Source organism: Phalacrocorax aristotelis, chromosome 3 (genome assembly GCF_949628215.1).
Source record: "Phalacrocorax aristotelis chromosome 3, bGulAri2.1, whole genome shotgun sequence".
Classification (NCBI taxonomy): Eukaryota; Metazoa; Chordata; class Aves; order Suliformes; family Phalacrocoracidae; genus Phalacrocorax; species Phalacrocorax aristotelis.
The window spans coordinates 61,999,491-62,024,003 of NC_134278.1; the positions used below are offsets into that span (position 1 = coordinate 61,999,491).

Below are 24,513 nucleotides of genomic sequence, written 5' to 3' on the forward strand. Positions count from 1 at the left end.
TAAAACCACCCTCACTGGCTATAATCTGGGGTGGTGTTTTGGGGTTGTTTGTTTGTTTTTAATATCTTCAACACACAAAAATGTGTAGCTGTGTCTTAGTACGGTGTGGGGCCCAGAAAAAAATGGGACCAACACCTGTATAGGGTAAATATAGCCAGTCTTCTGTAGGGGAGGTAGCCACGAGCAGTGCAGGTGCTAGGCACTCTGCAAGCTCCCATTTTTATTTAGCTGTACAGGTGTGCCTGTTGAGTCCATTCTCAGTAGATGTAAAGACTATGCATCTAAACGGTGCAGAACTGACAGAAGTAGGAACAGGTTTAACCGAGAATGCTGTAAGTCTGCTGTCCTCACAATTCCTCCTGTTAGCATGTGCTATATGCGCTTCCTGTCATGAGTTTGGGGGTTACTACACGGTTTTAGGTCCCCTGTGTCCTTTGATTATGTCTGGACTGCATCTAGCCTTGAATGGCGTATAAGAAGAGCTCCTTATTCTTTCTTAGCATACACTGTTACAGTTTATATGTATTCACTCTCCCTAGAAATAAATTCTATTCTCTAACTGAAGTGATTAACACCTACTTTTTGTTTGTATTTTTGCCCTGCAGGTGATTGTGGCATTACAGAGGGTGGACAACATAGTAGGGATGCTGATGGATGGTCTCAAACAAATGAACTTGCATAAATGCCTGAATATTATTTTTGTATCAGATCATGGTAAATTTGATTTTATAAAATATATCAGAATTTTGAAGGGCTGTTTTTATAAAGTAATATTCTGAGTTTATACTTGCATGTTTCTGGTAAGGTTAAGGAAGCAGCTGATACCTAGAAATTACATTTCACATTATCAAGATGGTGTGAGAGATAATCAGTATTGGTAAGAATGAGACTGTTGGCGGGGTGAAGAAGTGGAGAACATCTGGTGGGATTAAATAATTTTCATATTTTATTCCTAAATCCTCCTGTGATCATTCCCAGATGATAAAGGAAATAGAATAAAAATGTGAACTGTAAAAAACAGATTTCATTTTATTCTGTCTTTTAACTACACTACACAGCACCAGTTGTGAATTACTGAAGAAGTGAAAATAGAAGCCGTATCTTCCTTTCATTTACCCATTCCCTTTTCCGTTATTACAAGCTGTGAATATGAAATTTTAATTTATTTCTTTAATAGCTTTTCTGTATTTCTGGAATTATTTCTGTAATAAGTTCTGTATTTTACCAATACATTTTTTTCTGTTTCTTTTCTGGACAAAAAAAATCTAAGCACACTTCTCTGCAGCACAAAACTGACTTGCAGAGCTCATTTCCACTGGGAATGATCCAAGCCAATTACCTATACAAGCTTAAAATATTTACAAAATTACTGGTGGGTAAACCTGTTAGGAATTATTAAAAGTAAGAGTTCAAATACAATATGTAACTCAGAGTCCCTTTTGGGGTTTGGAAACTGATAAGGAACACTGGGGAAAAGATCAGTCCGTAACTGCTGTGATGATTGGGTATTTCTCTAGATACACACTACTGAATATTGGTATTGGACTAAATGAATATCTGGCCTGACCATTACTACTGTTCTTAGGCTTATAAGATTTCTTCCCCATCAGAGAAGAAAATTTGTCTATCTATTCAATTGGAGTGTCTTTCTAGGCTGAGGAAATGGCTGATTATGTGTATGTATGTAATGTTTTGTTTTCTTCGATACATGAGTATTGTGATCTCCTTGGATCAGATGTCTTAGGGTTGCTGATAAAAAGACCTAAGAAATTACATTTCTGACTTCTGCAATTTAAGTTACATGTCTCCTCAGTAAGGCTACTCTTCATTGATATTCCCGCTTTTAACTAAAATTAATTTCCTTTTGCAGGGATGGAAGCAGGGAGCTGCAGAAAAACAGCATATCTGAATACCTACCTGGATGATGTTCAAGATTTCATAGTAGTACCTGGTCCTGCGGCTCGCCTAAGACCTAATAATGTTCCAGATGAGTATTTCTCTTGTATGTAGTTGCTAAACTAATTTTTGTTACTTAGTTAAATGCTTTTGTACTTTATGAATACAAACTTAGGATCCACGTCTTCCATTAGTAAACCTGAGTGAAGGTCAGCTAGGGACAACCTGGATAATGATGAAGAGGAAATACTGAGTAGTGCATCTGTGCTTTTAAAGACCATTTGACTTTGCAGGTCTGAAAGCGTATTTGAACCTACAGATTGCTTTTGTGGGCTACCTCAGAATGACCAACTGCAAATGCTCTTGCCCTGTGAATGGCGTTCCTTTGAATCAGATCTTTGCTACTCAAGACAGCCCTAAAATTCCCCCTCATGTCTCACCTCACTTCCTGATTTACCAGCTTATATGTAGACTTGCTATATTTCTGTCTTAAAGGAATGCTAGATTGTTACTATCTTTTACATATTTTATGAGTATTGTATTTCCTAGCTATGAAAACATGGCCTAATGGCCTGAAAACAGTTGAGTAAACTGTAAATAAACATAAATAAGATAATAAACCTGAGTAAAAATCAATGAATGCTTGCAAATTTTAAACTTTGGTTCATTATGCAGTCTCATTTCAGGTGAACACTAAAGCCTGCAGGTTTTTGTACTTTTTAATGTAGAATACATGTGTTCCCTTCACATTTCATAATTGTTGGGTTTTTTTCTATCTAGATTATTGTTCTCCATGCCCTTTAAAACTTGTAGGCGTCAACTGCAGTGACTTTAAGTTCTGTTTACTTCATTGTTTGATGCTATTCTAAACTGTTTTACATGTTTCCTTGGGGAGCGTGGGAGTCAAATGCAGTTCCAGGTTCTCCTTGGCGAAACAAGTTCAGGAAGAAGAAAAATAGAGTATCTTCTCTTTTTGACATGTGCACTGTTTTAATGAAGTAGCGTAGCTGTCTTTGTAGCACTGCATACATCTATGCAGGAGTTATTAATGGTTCCCTTGCCAGTGTAGTCCTTCATGTATTTTAGTCAAGCACTGGCTATCAGACATGGGGCAGAGTAACTCTGTGAAATGTAATGGGCCTGTGTTATACAAAATGTCAAAATAAATGGATGTAATGGTCCCTTTTGGCTTGAGTCGAAGCATCTGAATATTAGCCAGCTTGCAATTGGCTATCTTTCTATGAATGCTTGCCAGATACAACTATTAGGACAGGAGTTTTATTTGTTTCTTTTCCCTTATAATTTTCTTAGCAAGCAGGAATAATCCAGCTTGATCAGCACAGCCTTTAGTTGCCTCTCTTTGTGAAAACTTACTTCTCAGATTATTTTTCTAACTGTGGCTAATATAGCTTAAAACTTTAAAGCTGTAAATAAGTGAGCAAGGGAAGGAGAGGCTGTGGACTAAAATCTCATAAAAGCAATAGCCTGACAGCCTCCTGACTGTTTTGTTCCATATGGTTTTCATTGTGGAAAAATAATTCTTATGTCCAGAAATTTTTTGGAACTAAACTAATCATATTACATGATAGGAATGCTTTCATTTTACATCTGATTTTTTTTAACTTAGGTGACTAATTCTTACATATGATTCTTCCAGTTAATTATGAAGGCATTGTCAGAAACCTCACAGTAAGTGTCATCATATCTGTTGTTTTAGCTTGATTTCTACTGACATCTACAGGTATTTTGTAGCACCAGCTGTTTGCTGGGCTACTTACATAGCACCTGGACTTTGAATCGGTGACCTTCCATATGCTGTGCTGTTAACAACAACAAAACTAGTTCCATGCAGGGGAAGGGAAGGTCAAAGTTGAGTAGGGTGTCATATGGCTACTGTGGTTGTGCATTAACTAAGGTTTTGTGTTCATTTCTTTTCACTAACCCTTACCTAGCACTGTATCAGGTTGCTCTTCAGACTGGAGAACCTGTGTATCTGGACCATACTGGCTGCAGGCCAAGTCAGTGTAAAGCTCAGCTCCATTTCCTGGACAATCATAAGATTTTCTTGCTCACACCTTTTTGATAATCAGCTTTGAAAGAGGATATTTTTGTCAGTTCCAACTTAAGGAATTTGTTTTTCTTCTCTATACCTGGCCTCTCTTCTTACCCCTGCACCATAATCTGTTTACCTCTCAGTTGTGCAGACACTGCTGCCCATGAGAGCTGTGCTGTTTGTATAGATGAATTCACTGTTCAGAAATTCCACTATTACAGTAGAGGTTGTTTTTTTTTTTTGGGGGGGGGGGGGGGGGGGGGGGGTGGTGTTTTGTTTTTGGTTTTGGTTTTCTTTTAATCGTGAATGGATCTTAATTGGTGGAAAAATCTATTTGTCCCTGAGTGACCAGTCTAAAAAAACCTTGAATGCCTGTTACCTTCTGTATTGCAGAGTGTAGAATTATTGCACTGGATAGTCTCCTACCACTTGAAAGTATCATGATGTTCACATCTCAGTGTAATTCTTTATTAATTCTAAGCAGTACTGTTTTGTTCTGTATAATTGTAGGCTGTAAGAAAAAAACCTAAGTTAAGTGCATAATCCAAAATAAATATTCTTCTAATAACTACTGAGAGCAAAACCAGTCAGTATTTCTTATTTAAATAGTTATTAATATTTATGTCCCAGACCATACAACTCCAAACCTGACAGAGTCCCATTGTCCATGGTGGAAGTTGTTGCAGACCCTTTGTAATTGAAGTTTCTTATAAAACTGTGCATGACATAAGCAGAAGTTTGGTGAAATGTACATTTTACATTTTAATTTAAACATTTCAGTGCATAGAACCAAATCAGCCGTTCAAAGCTTATATGAAACAGCTGCTACCCAAGCGTTTCCATTATTCCTATAACGACCGGATTGAACCACTGCACTTTTATTTAGACTCCCAATGGCAGCTTGCTAGGTAAGTTACAGTTTTCAGTACTTGATTATACAGCAAATAATGTCTTATTTTCTCATAGCTTTTCTATTCCAGATGCTTAGAGTTCAACAATAGCTGTTGGAGCCTGGTATTCTTGTTTGTCACAGCGAAGGGATGTTGCAAAGAAAAAATGCATGCTTTTCTCTACAGTTTTTGCTGGCTTGAGGAGGCTGAATTCTAAACCGGCAGCTTTACTCTGCCTGCTGAGTGTGCAGGTAGTGGCAGGCTTTGTGACACAAATGTTAAAAAGTAAGGTCCCAGATGTGAGATACTTGAGCGCATCTTGCTATGCTTTTGGAATTTCCAAAGTGAGTCATGAAAGCTAAGCATGTGCATAGCTACACAGTTGAATCAGTCTTGTGAGCTATCCACTGGCATACACCAAATGTACTGAACCCACTATTGTTAATTACCTCACATGTTGAGACCAGTGAACTTACAACTCCCAGAATAATGGCATCTGCTATAATAATACAATTTTGAACACCCCTGTGATACTCCAAGGCTTTCATCATGAAAAAGTTAAGTCCATGTGTTCATTAAGTCCTGATGTATAGCATTGTGAACATGTACAAGTCATGCAAATCATGTTTGGGTTACTAGAACTGTACACATTTAGATAATATGTATGGACCTGGCATATGCTGGATGTTTGTTTTTGTTGGACTGTAAGATGCCTGTCGTTTGTTAAAAAACAAATTAAAAAACCCTTAAGAAACTACATATAAAAAGTACTATGAAGTTCTGTTTCCCAAATAAGAGTAACATGAAAATCTGTTATCCTGAGAGCAAACATTCTCTTCATATGTCATCTGACCTTTGACTTCAAGTGACTGTGGTGGACACTGGAGAATTCCAAAAGGATAACATTTGCAGAGAAAACTATAATTCTGATTTTAAAGGCATCTCTTCTAGAGCTTAAACACTTTCTAGTCCCTAAGGACAAGCCTCTAAAAATCTTTAAATAGACAAGTAAACAATGCATCACTGAATGTATTTTATACTGATAAGATTTGTAAATTGTGAGTTATATAAGCTGTGAATTTTTAATAGGAAACCACTTGAGATTAAAAGCTGCACAGGTGGATTCCATGGCTCAGATAATCGCTTCCCCAGTATGCAGGTGAGACTTAAACTTATGCTAGATCTTAGTTTTTAGCTCCTTCTATTTCTGAATGTTGTGGCTGCTGGCTGTTGGAATTTTTTTTAAAAGATCTGTGACGCTATTCCATCTGCAATTAAAGAATCAAGCATTTGTATGATTGGTATTGTGACATGCTGGGTAACCTATACAGGGCGGGATTCTGTGGTCATAAGAGTTGCATAAAAACCCAGCAGGACTTACCCCAGAGATTTCACTGTGCTGGTAAGAGTATAAAGTTGTGCCAAGTTGTTTTTGTTGTAACATTAAAAGAAGGAAAAGAGAAAACTTATCTCATCAATAACTCAAATCCAGTAATTGTAGGTCATGAGAGAATTCAGATTAGAAGGGACCTCAGGAGGTCTCTAGTCCCACCTCCAAATCAAAACAGACTCAACTGTGAGATCAGACCAGGTTTCTCCAGGCTTTATGCAGCTGCATCTTCAAAACTGCCAAGGGCAGAGTCTCCACAACTTCTAACCAACCCATTCCACTGCCTGAATGTCTTCAGGGTGTAAATGTGTTGAGTTATAGCCAGCCAGAATCTTTCTTGTTCACTTTATGCCTGTTGTGTCTCTGCCTCCTACTGTGTAGCACTGAAGAGCATAGCTCTAACTCCTTGATGACCACCTTGTCGGTAGTGAGGGAGTGCTGTTAGGTCCACCTGAAGCAGTCTTGTCTCCATGCTGAACAAGACCTGTCCCACTTTGCAGGGCAAGAGCTTCAGCCCCAACCATCTTGAGGGCCCTCCGCTGTATTTGCAATGATTGTTTATTGATGTCATGTTTATGTCGGAGGTGGGGTATCCCAATGTGGCCTAAAGAAATGCTGAGTAGAGACAGATAATCCCCTCCCTCAACCTTCTGGCTGAACTTGTTTTATACAGCATGGGATGCTGTTGGCATTCTTTGCTGCCAGGGTGTGCTGCTGGCTCATGTTTGGCTTGCTGTCCACTATGTCACCCAGGCCCTTGCAAGCAAAGTTGTTCCCAGCCAGCCAGTCCCCTGGTCTGTAAGGGTAGTCCATCTTTGTTTTTGAGAGTGCCTAAGAACAGAAGTAGGAGATTTAACCAAATTAACTCTATTGCAGCTTACTAGAAAACTTTTTTAACCATTAATGAGTACAACAGTTTGCCCTGGAAGTCTGTGGAGCTTCCACCACAGGAATTACCTAACAACTGGTCAGACAAGCATCTTTCAGAAATAATATAATTAATTTTGATTCTGAAATTTGCAAAAGTTGACTAAATCATCTTCCAACTCTGTAATTCTACTTTGTCGTGATAGACTGTGCATCACTGTTTTGTGGTAGTCCGTTCAGGAGAGAGCATGTCAGCCATGTTTAAAATAAGGAGAGTCTGTGAATTCTCTTTAATTGGAAATGGGAAGGAATCATAGGGAAAAACGAAATCAGATCCTTAGTGAGCTCCATCTAATTTGGGGAAGTCACTTAACCCATTCTTGCATTAGTTTCTGCTATTAAAACAAAAAGGCAATACTATTAATTTCAAAAAGTTATATTTCAGGATAAAATCCACTAACAGTTGTGAGGTATTTGGTACTATTGCAGTGAATATATGTAAGCACATCTATAAAGAGAGAACCCTGTATTCAAAAAATTATTAAAACAAGTTTTATGAAAAGATCTATGTAGTCCATGCAAATCAGAGATTTCTCTTAAAAGCCTTATTTTTCATGTCTTGTAGAATTATGTTGTGTTGGTGTCAAACTGTTTTTTAAAAACTTAAGAAAACGGTGTTAATTTTGTATCAGTTCACCCTTCCAGGCCTACTCTTCTTCCCTGATTTGACAATGGAAAATCTGTTGATAGGGTACCTAGTAATTGGTTACAATCAGCAAGGCCATGTGATGCTAAATGCCAGCTTTGTATATTCTCCCTCTGCCACAGTTCAACTCTGTAGATCTTTTTCAGCATGTTGACTCTATTCAAACTTTTTGCCAGATTTGTGATTGTCAGTTCGTACCATTCCCAATTGGTTTTAAAACGGATATAACTTATCCTTTTGTGGCTAACATTATAGCAGCATAAATTTCATACTGTGTAATTAACTAGTTCAACAGAAAGGAGATAACGTGTTCCTGCCTCATCTGGTTCAGATTAGGCTTGTTGAGTAAATTATTAGCCTGCGGATTTTAGTATCAACAGTTACGGAATGACAGCCTGCCTTAGGCTTTAATCACAAAAAAGAAGTTAGAGTTGAGTTTTTAGGCTCTATTTTTGCCACAAAGCTATGAAATCTGAGTCATTTGCATTGTTTGCAAAGAGCTTTGAGATCTTACCCAGGAAGATGCTATAGATTGCAAATCCATCACTCATTCAGTGTCTTGATACCGCAGATGGGTGCAATCAGTTTTAGTTAAATGAAACAAAGTTGAACATCTCAGGGCAAGTTTAAAAACAATCTTTTTGGCAGCAGTTGAGTTGAAGCATTTGCTGCCCTTGTCTCCTTGTTCTTACTCCTGCAGCAAACCCTGCTCTGTGCTAGTGTAAGCTTTGTGTGGCTGCAGAGTTAAGTAGGTCGGGGAAATGAACCAGAAGGAGAAGAGCCAGCAGCAAAAAAAAAGAAATTTTTCTGAGCTGGCTGTGTTCCTGGATCAGGTTCACTGTGTGGTTACTCAATAGCTTGTGCCAGTACAGCTCAGGAAGTGTTGCAAGATGAAGAAAGTACAGCTGCAAACCAGGCATAGAAGTCTAGGATCTTGCCATTGCTTAAATGATTTAAAACATTGCTACAAACAGATGTTTTTATAGCCTTAAATTAAAAGCTTCCAAATTGTTTACAGGGCATGAAATGCGATGGGTTTTTTTTTGGCTCAGGATTTCCATTAAATCTCTCAAAGCATTTAAGAAAATTAATTTAACATCTTCAAAAGCAGAGAAAAGCAACGGACTTCATAAATGGCTGACAGCAACTATTTAAAGACAACAGTGAGACAGAGTTGGGTTTCCTAATACTCTTTTACTACTTTTTAAAATTATTCTCATACATTTGCTTTTGGAAAAAAAAAAGAAATCATGCTTTTGATGTGATCCATACTATGTTGGTAAAGAAAAAGATTAAATTCTTGGAAGAAAATGCTCTCTGAGTTTGAAGATATTTTCCATTTCAACTTGTCTTAAACAGAGTTCCATGTTACTTTTCTCTGTAAATCCTAGGCTATCTTTATTGGTTTTGGACCAGGATTCAAGTTTCGTACTCAAGTTGATCCATTTGAAAACATTGAAGTATATAATTTAATGTGTGGTAAGTACAATTGATGGGGGTCACCTTTGTTCTGTAAAATATAGTATCTTTTGGGTATTGTAAATCTTATAATAACAGATTCTTAAGTGTCCTTAGAAATTTGTCCTGAAGACTTGCTGCTGTTTTTACTAATAAAAAGCTGTTAGTTTTTTTCTGAAAAAGGTCCAGTGACTAAACAACTAACAGCTTTTTAGAGACTACTGGTCAGGCTGCCTCATATCTCTCCACTGGTGACCCTGTGTGTTCCTCTGGCTGCTCCAGAGCTGATGCTTTGACTCACCGCTACTAAAACTGACTACTTCACAATCTCTCTACCATCAAGAAGAAGAGATACTTCTCTCTCATTTCTAACTAGAGGCTTTATTAGATTAATTACTCAGGTGACCTTATTAAGGCAGAACAATAAATAACAAGCATAGTAATGGGTATGGGTGCAGCAGCCAGGTAGCTAATTTCCAGAAAGCCTGAATCAGTCGCCCTCTGCTTTTTATGCACTTGAACAATTCCTTTTATTTTGTCATGCGTTTTCTTATTTGTTGTTTTCCTTTATCATATTTTTAATTTTAGGTACTTGATATAAATAGGGTTTTAATTCAGGTAACATTTAGATTTTTTATTTTTATTTACTTGATTCATATACTAAACCTTCTCCCAAATTCATCACTGTGTGTGCTATTTGTTCAATTTATGTATTGTATCTTAATACTAGATTTGGATGTTTCCCTGTCCTTCCTCATTGTCTAATACAACAAGTGTTCCAGATAGACTTTTTTTTTTGGTCTTTTGATGGACTGCAACTGTCTTGTTAGTCTGTAGTCCCATTGCTTTAGAGTCTTGCTCTAGAGCTAGTTGTCTCTGCAGTAGTCAGGTTTCCAGTTTCTCACCCCTCTATGTTCTAACTCTAGGATTCATGATTGATTTCTGTTCCATGCAGTCTGCTTCTGTATCTGAGGATCACAGACAGGACATGCCATATACAGATATTCTTCAGTTTGTTTTCTGACACTGTACAGTACGCTGCACCAGAGAAGTGGTCTTTCTGAAAATTAGACACCTTGCTGCCTTCCCTTTCCCCCCTTTCAAACGCAATATTGCTGTGACCCCTTGTTCCTTTGTCCCTTCTCCCGTGTTCTGTAGTTCATTGGTTTCTCCAAAGGTCTATCAGTAGTTCTGCCACTTTCTGTTCATTTATTTCCCTTGAGGTCTTCACCTGTTTTCCATTATTTCCTGCCTACTTCTCTCTCTTGCCAGGATCTATACTTGCTCTAACATCTGCCATCTGTGAGAGACAAAGTATTACCAAAGGGTTTGATCCAGAAAACACTTAACGGAAGCAGTGCACATGCTTGAGATCAGTGGCGATGATCAGGTATATCACATTTAAGCCATGTGTTTAAAGTCTTTCCTGGAATAGGAGACAGGCCACTGTCAGGGAGTGTGTCTCTGACAGCCTTGTATGCTTTGTCTTATCATGTCATTGTTGATCTTGAACCACCTTCTTGTGCCCCCCCCGCTCTGTTCTGTGTATGCTGTGTGGGAAAGGTGGAGTCCTTACTGACGTCTCAGTGAAGCAAGTTCAGTGACAGATCAGATCAAGTTTTAAGTGCAGTCATTGAGGTCTAGATTTCCTCCACCCTCTGTAGACAGAGTTAGAAGAATAGGATGTGCAAAAGCCAGCATATTAACTTTCAGACAGAAAATGAAGTGAGATGCCTTACTCAACCTTTTTCCTTGCCCAGGGCTTAGGCGCCTTCTGGACTGCAGAAGGGCACCTTCTTTCACTTGTCTTTTGGGGCTCTAGGGTTTCTCATGGAAGTGCCTGACTGTACCTTCTTGCAAAATACAGCCAGAGAAGAGATACTGTCTCCCATTTGTCCAACACCTCAGCACTTAAAAGCATGACCACCAGATATTTACAACTGTTGTCTGAATTGGGAAATTTCAACTCATGTTTTCCAAGGTGTTCAAACTGCTGGACTTGGGGATTTCTGGGGCACTGTGAATTCTTGGATATTCCACTTGAAATAATAGGAACATAACAATGTAATTTAGCTGTTGAAGTGGGGACCCGAGTTCCAGGACTAGTTGGTTTGGTTTGGTTTTTCACTCCTTTGTGTGATGTAATTGTAGGAGCAGAGACTGCTAGGATTAGAAAGGTGGTTTTATTCTTTCTAGAGCAAAACAGCTTCTTCATCTGGAGGGAACGGCATTAACATGAGTGGCATAATGTAGGAGGAAATGTGTTCAGTTCCGCATGTAAGAAGCTCTAACTCGTGTGCTCTAGGTGAGTGATCTAGACACCCAGCTTTTGGATACAACCATGTCTCGTCACCTGCTATGTTTTGAAAACATCTTATTTCATAGGTTCAGTATGAGCTAAGTGGAAGAACAAATCTATGAATGCTAGCAAGGGTTAAGCATGAAATAGGGCTTGATCTATGCAGTGTTTTGAAGCTGTCTGAAGAGTGTCTAGGCATTGGTGGTAGGCAGGTTTTAGTTGTTCGAGTTAGTTTAATAGCAGAGATTTTTGTGTGTTTGGGGTAGGGATGCTTTTGCAGTTAGATTACTTTGAGAATATTGAAGCTTAACATTTTAGACCTAAGTGACAAGCAGAACCTATGTTCTGTCTAGGTTCTTTTATGGCTTTAGCCTTTAGTGATGCTTATTAACTGAAGCTTTTATATCTAATTGCCAGATCATTAAAAAAAAAAAAGCCCCCAAACTTATTGACCAAAGCTTCAATGTTATATAGTCACTAGCTTCATGTGTTTGAGATTCCTATTCTGTCCCCCACTGCAAGTTTGGATGCTGCAAGTTTGCTTTCCCTCAGATGTAAGCCTATCCTTTTTTCCGCTTGTTCTGTGCCTCTACAAGCAGACTAATACCATCCTGAGCCCTAGCTACGAACATGTGTGCTTCCTTTTAAAGGGGTTACATTGCTTTCCCTTTTGGGTGTTATGAGCAGCAAACAGTGCAGGTTTATTGACTCAGCCATACTCGTAATCACGATATACTCAGCAATGTATTATAGTCTTTCTCATCCTGTTAATATTATTTGAATTCTTCCATAGATTTGCTTGATTTGAAACCAGCCCCAAACAACGGAACTCATGGACTCCTAAATCATCTTTTAAGAAACCCCATTTACACCCCCCAGCATCCCAAAGAAACAAGCCATCCTTCTGAATGCTCTGTGGTGGGACAAAGAGCCTTTTCAGTGAGCCTCGGCTGCTCCTGCAGGACAGGGGTAAATACTGAAATGGTTAAGATTGTAGAGGCAGCGTCTGTTTTGTATTCAAAGAGCAAAACTCTGGATTCTCCAGTGTTTATCTTTACCCGCTAATTTTGCAGTCCCTTACTATTGATTTCAAAATCAAGCCTTGCCTGGGGTTAGTGGATATTAGCCTGTATTGTATATTCATTTTTGCAATTTGCTTATGTAAAGTCATATTCATCTCTGAAGGGCCTGGAAGGCGCCACAGAAAGAAGCTTTGATGGGGAAAGCATTCGGTTCTTGCTTGCCTTACTTAATTATGTTAAGATTTCCCTTCTGTCATTGTTGTGTCTTTGGGCTGAGGTTTTCAAGGCTGTAGATTTGCTTGTGGCAAAAACAATTTTTTTCCTACAAATTCTCCATAGTCCCTCTCCAGTAGATGTCAGTCAGTTCTGTATAGGGATAACTTGCAAGGCAGACGTCATATTGGGTGCTTTAAGTGTTGTAGTGGCTCATAATATGCTATGTAGAACACAGCAGAATCTCACTCTTTTTGCTTTATAATTATAGGGCTTGCCAATAAGGGATTTTCATCAGCGTTTAAATCTCACTGAAAGAGAAGGTAAGAACTTTAGATAGTAATATAAATTTATAACAAAAATATAAGAATTATTAAAAATATAAAATGTTTGATGTCTAAACTTCTGAGCAAAGCTTAAGTACATGAGGTAAAAATTCTTTGAAATATTTGCTGGGACTATAGTCTCGAGGCTTTCAAATACAGTCCTACTGAACCATTTGTTCTCAAATAAATGTGTATCCTTATACATGTGTACTTATGGCACATGTATTATCTGATATTTTTGAATTTTCTAGCACTGAATTGAGAGCATTCCAGAATGGGAGGGAAAAGTGGTGTATGGGGGGAGTATCTGATCAGAAATCCCTGCAAATACTGACATGACGGCAGCATGCTTTTAATGAAGCATAAGGGGTATTTAACATGGTTGAGTTGTTACATGGTCTTAAGCTGTTGCTTGTTTTACTTATGCTTAATTTCCATTCTTTGGACATGTACATGCCATGTATGAGCTGCAGTTTGCAAGGGTGTAGATATGCTCATGACTTGTAAAACAAAATAAACTATTTTGAGCATGAAGCAGGTAAGACAATAAGTAATGAAAACCATAAGTCAAAACGGAATGTAGCCCTTGGGGCTAAAACCTTAGAAGCTGAAATCAAGATGATTAGGCTGTCAGAAAGAGAAATAAGCTGATGGAGACCTTGCCTCGTGTGTGTTCATGAAGCCTCTTTTCTTATGCAAAGAAACTCTGTATTTGGCAACACCCCACCATAGCTCACTATTAAGAAGTGGAGTTAAATGCCATTTACAGTCAGGATCCAGTACTTGCTGCTTATTCAGGCCTAATTTAAGGCTTCTGTTGGTTTGCGTAGCTTGTCCTGGCACAAAGAGTAGGTAGAGCTTTCCTGAACCTTTTCCACTAAGGTGTGGCATCTTTTTAAAATATGCCCCAGAACCCTTTTAAAATAACTGTTTCAGTCTGGTAACACTCATGGGAGCAACAAAATGAAATGCAATTGGTAAGGTACAGTGTGGTTTCACTGAAACTGGCTCTGCTCATGTGGAGGTGGATGTCTGAGTGCCTTGCTGAACCCAGCTCTGAAGAAATATGTCAAGGCCAGGCACGTAACCTATTTCAGTTCTGTTTTGAAGAAATAGGAACCTAGAAATAGAGAATAAGGCTCTAAACCTACGTTTTCAAAACAGTAGGATTTGGGCCTGGATTATCAGTGAGACCTGGTTTAGCACTGGTCTTAAAAGCAGTAATTTCCTTATAAATTGTATGAATTAAGCACTTGTTAATTAGATATAAAAAGCATTATCACAGATGAAAGAATTCTAGTAACCAGCCTAAATGCTCCTTAAGACTGGAGTTCATTAGTTACCTCAGTTTGCCTGTTCTCTCACTGATTGTCATAACTTGACAGTCTTTAAGAACAACAAAATATTAACTGCATTTTTAGTTTTATGAAAAAAAAAGTTAATTGTTTTCCTTTTCCCTCGTGGGTGGAGAAATAAATGTCACAATCCTGACATTTTTTTGTGCTGTGGAATTACTGTGGAAAAAAAATGCGGCATTTGTTGCTCAATTTCTTTCCCCGTTTAAAACAGTTGCATTGAAATTGTAGTTCTGCATAATTTGTGGATGGTAGTGACCTGTGTAATGGAAAATATACTTTGCCTTCTCTATAATTCCAGTCATGCAATGACTGAAAATCCTTGCCTTTTCAATAGCAAAGTAATACTTTTGTTACTTTAAAATATTTCCGCGATGTGCTAGTTTTCCTCAGTTTTTATTTTACATCAGAGAACTCGAAACTTGAAAAACCTTATTTTTGTTTCCAGCTGGCAAAAATTTAAATATTCAGTGTTTTGATGAAACTGAAGTCTACTTTAGGCGTTAAAAGCTGCCACATTCTGCTGACATTTGACTACAGCAGATGACTGCAATAGCATGTGTTTCTTTTGACTCTGTTACTTTTTAAATTAAATGGTGTTGACCCTAAAGTAATTCTGTTGCTAACCCTGCTTTACTTTTGAGCTTCTGTCCTATGACTTACCCTCTGCTGATCCCACATAGCTTCTTTCTGATACAGTTTTAAAGGAAAGTCTTCACTCTTCCATTGGATGCAGTGATTGGCCAATAGATAGGCAGTGCCTTAGGCAAGGGTCTGCCAAAACCCTCTTGCAGTATCAAACATAAAATATTTGGAGATATCTTTCTCTATGAACAAACTTTCTAAAGAGATGTGGTCCATGAGAGAGAAGAAGGAGGGTTCTGTGACTGTCACACTCATTATAAAGCAAGTTCTCACACATCTGAAAATACAACCAGTACTTCACTGTATCATTTATTTAGATCTCTATATTTCTTAGTCCTTTAAATGTCACTTTTACATATGACTTTGTGGTTTCTACTAAAATAGTCCCCTCAGCAGATTTCAAATCACCACAGTTGGTTGCTGTCCCATCTAAATTTTATGTAGAAGCAGATCGTGCATTACATATTTCGATTAAAACACGAAGTCAACAAGAACTTTAACTTTTCAACTTAGATCCATTTCCTGTTTTAAATGGCAAAAGGCTTTGGTTTAAATATAAACTCAATTTGTACAGTATAAGTGTAAATGATTGTTTTATGCTAGCTTTGTCATCTAATCTATTGTTTTAGCATAGAAACTATACCTTTGATATAAGAATGAAATATTTTTTGTTCCATTACTGCAACTTAGGCAATTGGAAAGTGGGGCGACCTTAGGTGTATAAGAGAGGAAGATACTTAACAACTAGTGTTGACTGAAATGTAACAAGCACTATTTCTCCTGCAGTTAAAAGGACAGAGAAACTTACTTTGCCCTATGGACGGCCCAGGGTTCTGCAGAAGAGACATAATTACTGCCTCCTTTACCATTACCACTATGTGAATGGATACAGCAAGGACTACAGGATGTCTCTGTGGAGTGCGTACACTGTTAACAAAGATGTAAGTATCTGAAGAAAGGTTAGAAGCAATCTCAAAAGGTAAAAAGCTTGAATGTCATTAATTCCTGAATGCTGCTTAGATCTGCTCATGATATTATCTCAAGGGAACCAAGTAGAACCACATGAGATAAAAAGCGTAATTTTGTATGAGCTTTTCTTCACTTTCCTGTATTAATAAGGAATGGCTTTGGCTCCTTCCTGTTTCTTCGAGTGAGCTGCAGTTTTGCCTCCAGAGCAAGTAGATCTGCCAGGAAGTTACGAGCCCATTGCCATTGATATAGAAGCCCTATGAGTCTGCACCGACTTACGGCTTGGCAGTGTAAGTCTGCTACAGCAGTCTTCCAGTGCTGTCCTTAAAGTCTGGTCTCAACACAGGTTTTGTGGTCTTAAAACCGTGTTTGTAATGTGGCAGGACCCTTTTGAAAATATAATTTCTGGACTGTCTTGAGCAGTTCATGCCCTGATCTGATCCTCCTCTCACAAGATCGTCCTAATTGGGGAAAAAAAGAGTTTGGTGGGGATAAATGTGGTATTTGCTGTCCCGAGCCCTATGCTAAGATGCATATGTTCATGCAGAGTACTGATCTTGTGAATGAAAGTGAGTGGCCTTTCCCATTCATAGAAAATTTAGAAGCGACATTGTGCTTAAAAGGAATTAGGACAGTTGAGGTTGCTTTTTAGTTTGATTATCTGGGAATTGTATGTTTTAAATAATGACAGTTATGAGTAAATTTTACTAAACTCTGGCAAGGTGTGCTTGATCCTAAATATTTTGAGGTTAGTGGCATAAAGCAACCAGTTACTATAACAAGTGGCCCAGTGAAGAGAGATGGCTAACAACACATCTGTCTGTCTCTGATTCCTAGCCTGAATGACCACGTACATTTACAATAGATCAGGTTATCTTTAATGGGCAGCTCTAGGTTTTGTTTTGGAAGATGTTATTCTCAACTCAACTAAGATGCTGCAGTTCCATTCACTTTATTTTCAAAATACGTGAAATGGACGGGAGGGCTTGTCTTCTACTGACAAGAGGAACAATTCTTGCATCTTAAGTTCCTTCACACCATTAAAGGCAGTTGCAGCTAGATATTTAGAGTTCTCCAGTCCCCCACACTGAGAGAGTTATTGTAAGTCAGCTATCTGTTTTACCAATGATACTTTCTTCTTGTTCAATAGGACAAATGGATTTTTGCTGCAGAAGATATCTCCAGCTGTATACACAAGGATGTTCGTATTTCTTTTAATCACAACCAGACGTGTTTGTTTTACAGCAATCATCCTCGCTTAACTTACGGATTCCTTTCTCCTCCAAGTAAGTATACTACCCTCATTGTACAGCATATCTGATTTAAATAATTTGTAATGTGGTAGGTGTAGTCTTTTATAGATGTTTCTGGTAACTAATCGGAGTATGGAGCAGTAGTTGCTGAATTGTTGCAGTTCACTTCAGCATATGAAAATGAAAAACATTTTGGGCACTTCAGCAGTTGGTGCATTGTCCAAGGTCATACTTAGCTGTTTACAAGTGGTTAAATTGTTTGTGAACTGTTGCTGACCTGATTTTGAAGCATTTTACATTGACTTTAGTGCCTTAAAGTACTGAGTAGTAGGTTATGCAAACATCTACATCAAGTGTAATTTGCGAAGTTCCAACAGAGCTCCTGTTTTTATGCCTACATTCTGCAGTCAGAACAAGTTGGTCTGACACTCATGAAATGAATTTTATTCCTTTCCCCATAATTCAAAAGTCTGTTCTGATATTTTAAAATCTCAGGAAATCTGTCCACTGTATATTTGACAAGTGCAATTGCTGTGGCTAAGACTATTTATTTTAGATAAGGTGCAGCAGGTACTGAAGTTAGCACTTAAACCCATGTCAGCTGTGGAAAGTGAAGTTAGGTCAGCTCCACCTTAATGTTATTACACCGATCTTTAAAAGCATGAAAATGTAAGTTTAAAGTAACAAATCCAAGTAATGAATTGCTTTCTTCTTTGTTTTAGATTTTATGACAGATGCGAAGAAACCTCACTATGATGCCTTGCTTACCAGCAACATTGTGCCAATGTATCCTGCATTTAAAGGTATTTTATTTGTATGTATATTTTGTTTGCACAGTTGAATATAAGAAAGTCTGCCGATTGTTTGCCTGCTTCCAAACCATGCAAATGATCCCTGGTTCAGCTGCCTCTGTAAAGTAAGACCTACCCAGACTGTGGGCTTCTTACCTCAGTGAAGAGTTCCTTGAAGTAGGATTATCACTCTTGAGAAAAAGGCCCACCATTGCGAGCTTACAATTCCTAATCAACTGGCTCATTACATGGGAGCAAAGTATAAGTGTCTCCATTTAAAGTCTGACGTTTTTGTTTGCATTTTCCTACCTATCTAAACAGGGTTTTATATCAAATATCTTCTTCTAAAGAACCCAGATAGCCTTATATAATTATGTGAGTTAAATTCATTCTGGTTTAGGAATATCTCCTAAACTCAGATTAGTTTCCAGGTAGGAATCCAGGGTTTTAGTCACTAAGAAAACAGGAAAATAATCATGTCTCGAGTAGAAAAGATATGAAGACCTGGGATTTCCTGGGTGAGGGGCAACATGAGATGGTTGGTTGAGGGTGATTAAGCATATTCCTGGTGAAAAAGAAGGCACTTCCTCTGGACAGGAGAGGTGTCCTGTTTTGTAATGGAATAGCGGTCAACTCTTACATACAATTAAAAATAGAGTGTTGATAAGGAGACATTTCAGGTACGTCTGAACTGAAGGACTTAAGGATACTTCCCAGTTCATAGGTATGCTTGTACGGCTAGACAGGCCGACTTGATAGTGGGTCAAGACACAGGCAGACATGGTCTTTTCTCACCTTCCCTCATCTAGCCTCTCTATGATTTGGTTTCCAAGGAAAGAAACGCAAGGCCACAAGTGAGCAGCATCACTATGCCTCATTCAGGTTTGTGGTTATGGTGACTGTGAAACCACAATGCCAGGAGACACTGCGGTGCATGCTACTGCTCGGTTAGATGCAGCCTTTGAAAACTGTAAACACCTGTATAACTTATTATTTTCCTAGCTGATGTCTATTTAAACTCCACTGAAAACTCTGCAGAGTTGTATTAACAGCTTCTACCTTGGAGGTTGTTTCCTACTTCCATTACTGTGTTTCAGTGTTATGGAACTACTTCCATCAATCCCTGCTACCTGAATATGCTGCAGCCAGGAACGGCGTCAATGTAGTCAGTGGTCCTGTGTTTGATTATGACTCTGATGGGCTCTATGATACCCCAGAAAAGGTGAAAAGGTAGGAACCTTTCACTTTATAACCCTTTTTTCTTTCCTTCATTAGTGGTCAAAAAGTAACTATGATCTTTGTTGTCAAGGAAAGCATCTTGTGGAGAAGGGCCCTTGGCAGGTTGTATCAGTTCAGAGGGAGACAGTCAAATGGTCCTAAGCAGTTACAGAAGTGTAAAGCTAAGAAACAAGTAACAAGCTTAAAGAGAAAACGCACCCTCAAAAACTGTCATCCCAAAACCTGAAGGTGAAGTGTAAGTGAAGCTGTTGCATGTGGAAGAATGTCTGCTAGCCTGAAATCTTATGACATTGCCTCTAGGAGTGGACGAGGCAGGGGCTTATCCCTGCAGTTCCTGAGCTGGCAGTGTTCCACTAGGAGTTGTGGGTACAAATACAGCAGTTAGCAAAATTGCTTCAAGCCAGCAGAAAGTTGGTTTTCTGGGCTCCGTCTGAACTCTCCATCTAGTCTGGATTCTTATATATTTTCATGATAAATCAGTTTGTTGTTATTCCTCATCAAACTTTTTACTTAGATCAGCCTACAAGCCAGACTTGATTTGCAAAACAGTAATCTGGAATTTTCCTTCCAGGACTAAGCTTTCCTTGAGTAAACAGGTGGATTGCTAAAATGGATATGCCAGAATATAGCTGATTGCTGTAATTTGTTATTTGTGCAATTACGTTTTGGTGGATTTACAGAAAGATCTTTTGTGTTTCAGACACCCCAGTAATTCAGAAGTTCCAGTTCCAACTCACTTCTTCATTGTGCTGACTAGTTGTAAAAATACTTCTGAAACCCCTCTGGAGTGTGAAGGATCTCTAGATGCTTTGTCTTTCATTGTACCTCACAGAGAAGACAACAGTGAAAGCTGTGCAGTAAGTAGTCTATTCGGTCCCCATAAACACCTGCAGTCAGGCTTGAGCTTGTTTTGCTTGGATATCAGTGATTAACTAAAGACTGCAAAAACAGTACAGTCTATCAAGTCATCTTGAGAGAGAAGACAATATTTTTGTAAATAGAATGATGTTGAAGTCTGTATATGTGCTCAAATGTGAAAATAGAAGCTCTCTGTTCAAAGAGCAAAACTTACAGCTAGCAGAATAGAGTCTCAGAGTATGTTGACATCATCAATGTGATACATACATAGATTTCTGTAACACGAATATCCAGCCAGTAGCTGAGAAGGATGAAGAGCTGCTAAGATGAGTCATCCACAAACAAAGGTCAGGGCTAGGCCAAATGCATACCCAAAAGGAGAAGGCATAGATGTTCCTAAAGAGCATTGGTTGCTTCTAGTTCAGGTACCTTGGCGTTGTGATGGGAATGCACATAGCTGCGTTCCATATACATCAGAACAAAGCATGGAAAGTGGGCAGACCTGTCCTACAGTGAAGAGTTACTCAAGTCACTGCCCAAGTCAGGCACAGCTCTCAGAAATAATTTTGTCATAGAGATGGTGGATAGATGCTTGGCCTCACCTGACGTTCCCTGTTATCACCAATTTCCACTGGTGCAGCTACAAGTTCTGTATACTTGAGGAAGTAACAGCAAGTATTAAATTCAGGCAAGCTTATAACTAGTTATAATCCAGTGCCATCCGTTTCCTTTTTTGTTAGATGTTCGCCAACAATTACTGCTTTCTGTCATAAAATATCAAAATGTCTTTTGCTAATTGATTAAGTGTATGTGAGAAAAAAAAAGATGGTTTATAAACCCTCTTCTTCATTCCTGTCTCCCAATAGGATGGCAAGTCCGAGTCTGAGTGGGTTGAAGAGAGAATGAAGTTTCATACAGCTCGGGTCAGAGATGTAGAATTACTTACTGGACTCAGCTTCTATCAAGACAGAAAAGAGCCAGTATCTGAGATTTTACAGTTAAAAACATATTTACCAACTTTTGAAACGGTTTGATTTTTTCCTATGGAATGTTGTTGTCCATGTCATAACTGATTTGTAAATAGAATGTTTTTAACTAATGAGTGCATTTTTTTTTTTTAAATAAGCTGGAACATTTATTGAGAACTCTTGACCAAAATGCCAGTAGGGAGGAGAGTGGGTGCCATAATTGTATCTCAGGGACCCCTGATGGACTATGTATATAACACAGGGTGGCAGCTCCTGTCATTCCCACTTGAATGTGGTACAGCCATGTCCATTATTAAATGCTAACGGCATTTGATCCTTGTAGTCTGACACGAACAAAAATGTTATCTTTTATATGCACTGGAGAGGGAGAAGTTTATAAAGCACGGGTTATGATCAATGTTCTACTTCAAAAATATAGATAATTAGCAAATACAGTTCTGGGAAATAGCTACAGTCTTGGTGACCATTGAAATCTAACCAGCACCGCTCACTCCAGTTTTCCATGAAGCATGAATTACATTCTGAGCCTCAGGTCCCTTAGAAATAATGCAGTGTTATGGTGCTGGAAGCTTTACTGAGGTTAGTAAGACTGGTAACTGAAACCTCCCCAACACGGAAAAGATGCCTGGCTAAAGGAGTTCAGTTAGCTGGGAAGCCTTGGTATGTTGCTGCCCTCTGGTGTCTCCAGCACTGAAGGAGAATTTGATGCACAGTTTGCATGTTGTATAAGCATCCTCAGAATGAGCAGGTATAGGATGCACCAAGTCATCTGCAAGTCAGAAGAAATTAATTAAAGAAGACCTCTGAGCTCCCAGAAATAATTATCTTACTTCAAATCAAAATTAGATTTGATTAAAAGATTTTGCTTTCTTGAAGCTAGATGCCTTTCTCAAATTAGTGCCTGATTTCGTCAGCTGTGGTTTTGAAATCCCATTTTTGTCAAGAAGAGGTAATCTTGCACTAAGGTTGTTGCCTTAGTTAGAATGATAAGATGATCTTCTGTAGTGGCACATCTCATCACTTCAGTAAATGCCCCACAGGCCATTCGGTTGTCTGTTCACAGGAAACTGACCACATCCTAGCTGCATTTGTAACTGTTCTTAGTCATCCAAATCATCCAAATTCCAGCTCGCATAAGTTACCCATCTTGAATGCAGGCACTGCCAGATGTAAATTCTGAAGAAGCATGTAATGAGCTTTACTGAAGCTTTCAGGCTACACAAACAGCTGCTACAGGCACCCAGGAGCGTGTAGGAACTCCCTCCTTTTCCAGTACACCTTTGCAATTCTCCCACTCTCTCTAAAGCTGATGAGCCAAACTGGGCTCTGTTGTGTATAAAGTTTGGCATAGTCGATTACACATTTATGTTCTTCTCATTTAAAAAGAAGAAAATACATCACGCACAAGTATGTTAGAAGAATGAAGAGCCTGTGACTGAGCAGAGAGGCATTTTACCTTTACAGCTCAGTCTGGGGGTGTTGGAGGCTGGATTCAAAGCCTGCTGAAGTCAGTGGAAGCTTTTCCATTAACTTCAGTTTGAGTGGGCTGAAATCCTGGGACCATCTTTTCTCTTAATCAAATGTATTTTCTTGATCTTCTGTTACAAGCATGATTTTTTTTTTTTCCCTGAAGTAGTTTCACTGTGTGAAATTTAAATGTGTTCTAGCAACATCACATTATGATATGACTGTGACAGCATTATTCAGTGTAACTGCTTTGTAACATTGCCTGTGACCAATAAAAACACCAGAAGTATGCTGTTTGTGACCCGTTCTGTACCAAATGCTACTGCATCATTAAACACTGGTGCAGATACAGAGCGCTATTTCACATTTTTGTTGAGGGTGTGGGATGGCAGTTGCTTCAATCCCTGCTCTTTGAGTGGAAGATAACTTCTCCTCCAACCAGAATGTTGAACTTGCATTCGTTATTGGAAGAGAAAGGTAGGAAGAAAGACGGTCAAGGTGTTCTTAAGTGTTTTTAAAACTGATAGTGCCTCCTGAATGCAAATGACAGAGATGTTAACATCTTCAGAAAGTGAAGCAATGCCAGTTCCAGTTAAGAGGCAGGGCTAGCCTAGCTCCTGGGTAAAGATGGAACAGGATAGGCTTCAAGCAGATGACTGCCGTTTTAACCTTGGGAGGATTTGGAAGGGACAGAGGCTGTGGAAGTTGTTACGGTCATCAAGCAGGTAGTGGCTGAGAGGGGTTTGGGGTTTGCCAGAAATTGACAAGTCAGCCTGACAAGGAGGAGAGCTATCCTGATTTACTCTTAGGGTAAATAGTTTTGCCTTTATTTCCTCATTTTTGCTTTTCAGAAACATTTGTAATGGTGGTGTCAGAACATTATTAATAAATGCCGGTGCTAGTCATGGTATCCAGTGGCTGGTGATACCCTGGGACAGCTGATACTGGGCTGTGTTTTTGAAGCCTGATGACCCCCAAGAAACATGCCACCATCAGACTCATAGTTCTGCAAAAAACTTACAGCTTCTTCTATCTGGGTGTAAAATATTTTCTGTTTCAGCTGATGAAGGGTGTTAGAGCTCCCCTGAGCATTCTCAGTGAGTGAATCTGAAAGGTGTCATAGCAACACTGTTGTGACAGGATTGTCAGCATTATTCAATGTAACTGCTTCTTAATGTCAGCTGCTGGGCAGTCTGGCCTTCTTGGAGGTAAAAAAGACAGTGGAGGGGCAGAGTAAGGGTCATTGGTCTGGATGTGTCGTAGCAGCATCTTGTGTCACCAGGCCTTCTCAGGGAAGGCACCTGGAGGTGCTGTAGGCTCCAGCTGGTGCCCACTGGTACAGGGAAGGTGCTGACCAGTCTCCAGCTCCTAAACAATGATGTTTGGTTAGGGGTGAGGAAAGGGTGGCTGAGGAAGAGGGTGGTAGCAGCCTTCACAGATGTTAAAGGTTGCTCGAGGGTGGACAGAGCTAATCTAGTCCTTGTGACTGTTGTGGGCAGGAAGCAAGGAGAAAGGGCCTGAAGGGCAACAGGGGACATCTGGTTGAGGCATGGGGCATCTAACTGTGGGATGAGTTAAGCGATGGAGCAGGCTGGTTACTGAAGGAATGAAATGGGTCATGAAAGGATTTTGTGCAGGCAAACCTTAACATACCTGAGAAGCTGATGGGTCTTTGATGGTGTGGTAGGAATGAGTAGTGGGGCAGAGGACATCTCAGTATGGTTTTGCTGCTGAAAAAAATGCACATGGAGTTGTGCCTTCAGAGGTATTCGGGTGGTACGGGTTTATATCGCTGTCTGCTTCCCCTCTCAGCAACTGTGAGGTAAT

At 39.1% G+C, this 24,513-nt stretch overlaps 1 protein-coding gene across 2 annotated transcripts in view; it reads left to right on the forward strand.

Moving 5' to 3' along the window:
• Positions 1–22,975, forward strand: part of ENPP1 (ectonucleotide pyrophosphatase/phosphodiesterase 1) — a 57,475-nt gene extending 34,500 nt beyond the window's left edge. For both annotated transcript variants that reach the window (XM_075087645.1, XM_075087646.1), the window contains exons 12-25: positions 606–714; positions 1,871–2,002; positions 3,554–3,585; positions 4,730–4,857; positions 5,929–5,998; positions 9,194–9,281; positions 12,353–12,528; positions 13,066–13,117; positions 15,907–16,061; positions 17,240–17,375; positions 18,065–18,145; positions 19,231–19,363; positions 20,073–20,229; positions 21,097–22,975. In XM_075087645.1, coding sequence (XP_074943746.1) covers positions 606–714; positions 1,871–2,002; positions 3,554–3,585; positions 4,730–4,857; positions 5,929–5,998; positions 9,194–9,281; positions 12,353–12,528; positions 13,066–13,117; positions 15,907–16,061; positions 17,240–17,375; positions 18,065–18,145; positions 19,231–19,363; positions 20,073–20,229; positions 21,097–21,264 — 1,617 coding nt within the window. In that variant the 3' untranslated portion in view covers positions 21,265–22,975. The remainder of the gene's footprint in view (positions 1–605; positions 715–1,870; positions 2,003–3,553; positions 3,586–4,729; positions 4,858–5,928; positions 5,999–9,193; positions 9,282–12,352; positions 12,529–13,065; positions 13,118–15,906; positions 16,062–17,239; positions 17,376–18,064; positions 18,146–19,230; positions 19,364–20,072; positions 20,230–21,096) is intronic.
• Positions 22,976–24,513: the final 1,538 nt, after the last annotated feature.